Below are 7,500 nucleotides of genomic sequence, written 5' to 3' on the forward strand. Positions count from 1 at the left end.
ACCTCGAAGGCAAATCCGGAGTGGAACCCCGAAAGCGGATGGCAGGTGCTCAGCACTTCCTTCCAGCAGCTTCTGCAGTGGAACTAGCCCCAATTTGTATTGGTCAGGGTCTCGTTAGACGGTGGGAGAAGCTCTCACAGCTTCATTGGGTGGCTACCGCCCACCTCAAGCTGGGCAGCCTCCAGCCAGTATGGGGCCGCCCCGTCATTGCTTGCCTACTCTACTGGGTGCGTAGAACTTAGGGGACCCTCCCGACAAGCGAGCAAAGTACATGCACCAAGCAGTCAAAAGCAAAAAACTGCGAAGACTCCAGCTCCTCGAATCGCAAGCTGGAAAAATTTCGCCATGTACCCTGGTCTCTTCATCATCTTGATCACAAACAAGGAGCTGGCACGACTCAACATCGACGTCGCCTGTCTCTAGGAAACCCGACTGGCCGAGAGTGGGTCACTTATGGAAAGAGACTACACCTTCTTCTTGCAAGGCCTGTCCCAGGACGAGCCGAGGCAGGACAGAATCACCAACACCGAGGTCCGGGAGCTCGCTGGCTCACTGAGCATGCCATCACTGCTCATTCTGCTCATTCCCCGTCATTGCTTGCCTACTCTACTGGGTGCGTAGAACTTAGGGGACCCTCCCGACAAGCGAGCAAAGTACATGCACCAAGCAGTCAAAAGCAAAAAACTGCGAAGACTCCAGCTCCTCGAATCGCAAGCTGGAAAAATTTCGCCATGTACCCTGGTCTCTTCATCATCTTGATCACAAACAAGGAGCTGGCACGACTCAACATCGACGTCGCCTGTCTCTAGGAAACCCGACTGGCCGAGAGTGGGTCACTTATGGAAAGAGACTACACCTTCTTCTTGCAAGGCCTGTCCCAGGACGAGCCGAGGCAGGACAGAATCACCAACACCGAGGTCCGGGAGCTCGCTGGCTCACTGAGCATGCCATCACTGCTCATTCAGCGACGCCTTCGATGGCTCGGCCATGCATATCGCATGGAGCCTGACCGCCTGCCAAGAGAAACCCTTTATGGAGAACTGTGGGAGGGCGTCGGTCGCGTGGGTCGACCGCTGCTGCGCTACAAGGACTTCATCAAACGAGACTTGCGATCTGCACTAATCGACACCAATGCATGGGAGGACATCGCCAAACACCGAGATACATGACGGCAAAGTGTCAAAGCGGGGGTTTCAAAGGTAGAAACGAGCGAGTCCAGGCTACATGCAAGAGAGTGCCGAGGAAAGAACGCGCAGCCTCTGCGCGCGATTCCACAAGGCACGTCTGCGCCACCTGCAACAGAGACTGCCTCTCCAGGATCGGGCTACACAGTAATACAAGATCCTGCCCAAATCCCCAGCGCTAACCATCGTCTCTTCGAGACGAAGATGCCACTAATAGATTATTCAAAGACTCATAAACTAATGTGTCACTGTGTTCTGAAGTCTCAATTTTTAAGGTAGTTTATTGGTTTGTCATAATCACTCGTCCTATCCTGAAATACACTCTTCAGAGCCGATTTCTTTAGTTTTTCAAGCTTATCAGAGTCGCTTTTCAAGCTAAAATTCCATTACAGTAGAACAACAGTTAAGGAGCCAAAGAATAAAAGAATTATATGACTTAATTTTAGCATTAAATGGAATAATGCTTTTGAATCAATTAAATACAGAAATTTGCCTGCTAATTTTGTAACATAAATTATCAATTTGTTTATGAAAGTTCAGTTTATTATCAATAAAGGCACCCAAGAGTTTAATACAGTTCTCCTGTTTTAGTTCTTTGTCTGCAACTTAAATTTTAAAGTCCACAGTGGTTCGGGCACCAGCCAGACCAAAATTTTGAAACTGGCAGGATTAGCCTTTAGGGAGTGTTGGGTGAACCATTCCAATGATTTCTCTAGGCCGCTGTTGATTGAACTGTCTATCGTCATGAGACATTCAGGGCTAAAATGGAGCTGGTTGTCGTCATCATAAGTGTTGATCTTTGTGGTAGGTTGACAAAAATCGTTGACAAAGATATTGAATAGAATGGAACCGAGCACAGATCCTTAGGGAACTCTTTTAGATATCAATGCCAAGTCCGGAAACCTATCAGCGATTTTGACTCCCGAATGAAGTAGCAACCCTCAGAAGATAGGTTATGTGCACGGAGTTTGACTATAAGGAGACCACGAGATAAGCTGTGTAATGATACAGCTCCAACTGAACGCTCAGGCTCAAGATTACCCATCCATGCACTCTGATCTGTGATAACAATGATGGTGACACGCATACACAACTCCTATACACGTGTTTCAGCCAGCTTAGAGTTTGGCTCGAACGACTATGTCTTTTAAGGATCTGCCCCTTTTGTACGAAACGATCGGGGGATCTTGAAATATTTCGCTCAGCGGTTGTTGGTGGATTAAATGCCATTTTTGCATGATCAAGATTAGACACCGTAGGACGGTATTGTGTGACAAGATTCGCTTATCTTCTTTGCATTTCTGTAGGAGGGCTCGTTTCCTGTTCTCAAATTTGATGTCTAAGAGTGTAGCCGTAATCAGACTTTCTGGATATCCTCAATCAATAAGACTTGATTTAAAATGCGAGATTTTAATTGTCATGAGTCGCCATGGTCTGAAAGCAATGCTTCAATCTCCATTTGGGCATTTTCCTCTTTGGAGGTTGTTGGGACTGCTAGAAGTCCGTCTTCAGTTAGAAGGCTCATGTCCGTTTTTTTTTTTCAGGCAAGACGGCGGTTTCGATCCTTCGGGATCTCGTCAGTTGCCGATAAAGGAGAGCAATAGAGACAAATGTTCGGTATTAATCAGGCAAATGGCATTTTGTTCAATATTTTATACTCAAATAGTGGATCGAAAATTCTGCATTTTAATTGGTTGGTTTGTCACTCGCAAGAAGTGGGCATGTAGCATTCGATCCTAATGTACACAGCTTGATGCTATGTTTCTTCTTGAGGCTAAAATGTTGTCTTTACAGCACGTAGTGTTTTTTAGCGGAATGATAGTGATTATGAAAGAATAGCGCTGTTGTTTTCCGTCAGATAGCCAAGTATGAGGGGTTGGCTTTCGGAATTTCAATGCGTATTCTGTGCTTTTTTGTGCAGCTTTTAGTGAACTATTGCACACTTAATTGTTCATATACTATAATGAGATTTTTCTTGAATATTTAAGCCATTGAAATCTTACGCTAAATAGACAAGGGCGATCTGGATATGTGAGTAGGCGTGGGATTTCTCTCATATGGTTTAGGGGCTGACATATCTCTCCCTCAATGCCGTACCGGGAGGCAAGGTCGGTAGCAGAAAGCAGCGAAGGGCCAACTGCGTCCAAAAGCGATCGCACGGGCCGAAATCCCGGGACGACTCATTTGGTACGACGCTCCAGCGCCACGTCTGGAGGTACTGCATTTTTCTCTCTTGTTTAAACATTCCGTCCACGCATGCGTAAATGTTCTGGCTTTCCGATACTTAGCCTGCCAAAAGAATTAACACGCTAGGTCTTTTTTTACCAGGAATTGACATTTCAGTTGATTGTAGAGGCATAAACGAAACGTAAGAACCTACGTTAACAGCACACACCAGGGCTATTCCTTAGTATCTGGCGGGAAATCGTCTTCTCACTACTTTTTTCCCCGGCTGGGCTTCAGCCATTTGAAGAGGGCCAGTCTCGTGCCTCTCAAGTTGCCTCGTTCATGCCCAAAACGAATTCTGGCTAATTCTGCCATTCCATGACAAGAGAAGATCCCCGATTCTCATCTCATCGATTATTTTTGGTGTCGGGTCACCCAGTCCTGCAGGCAACAAACCGCATCGATTGAAGTTTTTAGCTTTCAAAACTTGCCCAAATTGTATCGGTAGGTGCTGAATTCGTCAACAGAAAGGCCAGAGAGACTAATTTACTCGTGAACCGACATGTTTACAACAGAGTGTTTTAGGCGTCCCAGTCTGTATGAAACCACCTCTCACCTCTGTCTGCAGACAACAGACCAGACCAGACACGCAAGGTTCTTACGTTACGTTTATGCCTGTACAATCAACTGAAATCTCAATTCCTTGTAAAAAGTTAACCAGCATCTTAATTTTTTTGGTAGGCTAGGTATCGGAGAGCCTGAAGATTTACGCATGCGCTGACAGAATCTTTGAACAAGAGAGAAAAATGCAGTACCTCCAGACGTGGCGCTGGAGCGTCGTACCAAACGAGTCATCCCGGGATTTCGGCCCGTGCGATCGCTTTTGGACGCAGTTGGCCCTTCGCTGCTTTCTGCTACCGACCTCGCCTCCCGGTACGGTACGGCATTGAGGGAGGGATATGTCGGCCCCTAAACCAAATCCTACGCCAAACCCCACGCCTACCTCCCTTGTCATTACAATTTCAAGTAACATTTCGATCGCTTATAAATTCAAGGCAAAACGCATTTTCCCTCTCATATGGTAAGCACTGGAGTCGCGCAAGTGTGCGCACGCGCCATGCTAAAGGTAACATACACACATGCATAAACTATCTTTCATCCCAAATTTCAGAGTAACTACAAGAGCTACATTACATTTACAGCTAAAATACATAGCATATACGGGTATATAACCAAATGAATATAATATATTAAAAGAAAAATTGCTTCAAAAGGGTAAAGCGGCTATACAAAATGCTGCCCTGTATTCTCATTTTAAAACCTGTTTACCCAGTAGCACGGATAAAATAAAGAAAAAAGGAAAAAGAGATGAGGCCATAACTGGTTTTTCTAGGTTAATTGAGAGAAGAAATGTAATTTCCGCCAAGACCATGCGAAGAAGACCGGAGAGAAAACTCGGTCGTTTTTCAAATACAGTAGCGGGAAATTAATTCAAAAGCAGACTTTTATACAGTAATATGAAGAAATTTTGAATGTGCTTATTGCATAGAGATATAATAGTTTGACCGTGGACTACAAGGGATGAGTAAGGACGTTAAAGCACCACTAGGGATGACTTAGAACGCTAAGGTACTACTAAGAATGACTAAGTGTGCGCAAGGATGACTTAAAAGGCTAAAGTACTGCAAAGGATGTTAAGTACTGCTAAGGATGAGCAAGGATGTTCAAGTATAGGTACGGAAGATTAGGCTAGGATGCTAGACAAAGGCTAACGACCCTTAAATACGTTGCAAGGGATGACTAAAGATGCCAAAGTATTGCTACTGAGGAGGACTAAGGATGCTAAAGGATGACTAAAGACCCTTAATTCATAAGGCTACGGATGAGTAAGGACGCTAAAGTACGGCTAGAGATGAGTAAGGACGCTAAAGCACAGCCAGAGATGAGAAAGGACTCTAAAGTACAGCTAGGGATGAGCAAGGACGCCGCTAAAGTAAGGATAGGGACGAGTAAGGACCCTAAAGTACAGCTAGGGATGTTTAAGGACCCTTAAGTATGGCAACGGGCCTCTTTCCGCCCTGGTTGCTTGACTATCGGCGGGTCTAATCTGCAGGTCACAAGTGGCAGGTCGCAGGTCGTTGTTTCACCAATACATGTACAGAAAGTATCCTAAACATTCATAAAAGCTAACCTTAGGCCTTAAACTTTTGTTTGGGCCTAATTAGGCCCAAGGTTAGCTTTTAAGAATGTTTAGGATACTTTCTGTATTGGTGAAACAATGACCTGCGACCTGCAGATTAGACCCGCTGCTTGACTATGCTTAAGGGGGCTTACTACAGTTTTCCGAAGAAAAAGATCAAGGTTTTGGAATCTGTGAAATTAAAGCAACAGGAAGTCTCTTCTGAAGTGTTAGTCACTGCAATTGAACAAATAAATGCAAATCAAGGGAAAATGCTAAACATAGTGACCGAGCTCCTGGAGAGGGGACTGGAAACTAGACACTTCAAAGGCTTTTTTCTTGAAAACCAGCCGTACAACCCCACCTCAAAATTTCAGGATTTCCGAAAGCGAGAAAAAATAATTATGTAGAGAAATAAATAGTTAAATCTGCGAGACAGGTTTTTCACAAATGACAAAAACGTCGATTTTCGTCTATTTTAATAATAACTGAAAAACTGTCTGATAGAACTTTTTGAAAAAATGTTGACGGTTTTGTCTACATGTTGCTTACTAATTCGCAAAATTTTAACCCTGGCTATACGGCTATACGGCTAGGTTTTGAGAAAAAAGCCTTTGAAATGTCTAGTTTCCAGTCTCCCCTCCAGGAAGTCCGTCACTATATTAAGCGTTTTCCCCTGATTTGTATTTATTCGTTAGGTAAAATTACAGTTTACATCAATTGCAGTGACCAACACTTCACAAGAGACATCATTTTGCTTTAATTTCATACATTTCAAAATTTTGATGTTTTTTCTTCGGATAACTGTAGTAAGTGGATTAGGACCATTTTTTGATAGGAACTCCCGAGCCACTATATGACTCCCTACACCAAGTAGTTAACACATGTGGACCATCGGGGGCAATTATAGTGTTTCTTTTTTTGTCTGAATATTTTAGCAGTCACCGGTTAATTTGTTCACTTTATTTTACGGGTCTTCGTAGACGTGTACGTGTTGAAACATTCCGAGGAAAATTTCTTTTCTTGCAATGAACACATTTATAGGGAGGTCGTGTTTACATGATGGGGAAAGAGAATGTTTTCTCGCAGCGCAAGATTTAACGGTGTTGGAATGTTGTTGGAACAGTTCGCCCTTGTGAAAAGATAGTCTTGTCAACCGCGATGGAATGGTAAGCTTGAATTGCAACTGATTGTAACATACTTCAGTCTAAGTACAACATTAATTGACTGCTATTCGTTATAATGCCATTCAACCTAGAATCTGATATTTATGATTGTGATCTAGTGCATAATTATGGAAAAAACGCTTTTATAGTCGGAGCCTAAACCCATAAGAAATGATAACAGTTAGACCTAAATATTGTTTTAGGCCTAATTAGGCCGAAGGTTAGCATTTCTGGGGTGTTTGGGCTTTTTTAACAGTTACATTATAACCTCAGTCTGCAAGTGTGGTCGGAATCTGGCTACGGATATTTTCTTCGCATGTAAAAGGAAAAAGCAACCAAGGTCCATGATTAGCGGCTGTGATCCTCTTTTGCTGTTCGCAATTCACAGCCAAAACTTGTCCAGTTTCTGTTCTTCGGTGGGATTTCAACATTATAATCTGGCTTATTGAAACACGCAGTCAACGGAAACCCTTTGCAACTCTACCGCAGAATTTTAATTACCAAGGGTTCACCTCGGTTGTCTGGGAACTGGAGTTAAAGAGCGAAATATCTGTTATCTGAGTCACCCCAGCCAGCATACCAAAAGAGCAGTTTAACAGGGAATGTTTACCTCCCATAGAAGTTTTGGATTTGCTTGGATATTTGGTTCTGGAAACGAGCCATTATACGAGAAAAGAATTCAGGGCCTACAAAAGTTTGAACGCCTATAATCAAATAGTTTCGGGGTTCGTTCAGTCGGTAAGAGGAAAACTGATTCGCGATAAATACTACGTCATGGTTAGCAAAGTTTGAAACTTGCAGGCTA

At 43.6% G+C, this 7,500-nt stretch overlaps 1 protein-coding gene and 1 long non-coding RNA gene across 2 annotated transcripts in view; one reads left to right on the forward strand and one right to left on the reverse strand.

Moving 5' to 3' along the window:
- Positions 1-754, reverse strand: part of LOC138044803 (uncharacterized) — a 3,111-nt gene extending 2,357 nt beyond the window's left edge. Inside the window, exon 1 of the mRNA XM_068891223.1 lies at positions 738-754. Within this exon, the coding sequence (XP_068747324.1) occupies positions 738-754 (17 nt within the window). The remainder of the gene's footprint in view (positions 1-737) is intronic.
- Positions 755-6,432: 5,678 nt separating this feature from the next.
- The window catches only part of LOC138045784 (uncharacterized), a 7,185-nt gene continuing 6,117 nt past the window's right edge, over positions 6,433-7,500 (forward strand). The window contains exon 1 of the long non-coding RNA XR_011131661.1: positions 6,433-6,698. This is a non-coding gene — a long non-coding RNA (uncharacterized lncRNA). The remainder of the gene's footprint in view (positions 6,699-7,500) is intronic.

This window comes from Montipora capricornis, chromosome 4, assembly GCF_036669925.1.
Source record: "Montipora capricornis isolate CH-2021 chromosome 4, ASM3666992v2, whole genome shotgun sequence".
Classification (NCBI taxonomy): Eukaryota; Metazoa; Cnidaria; class Anthozoa; order Scleractinia; family Acroporidae; genus Montipora; species Montipora capricornis.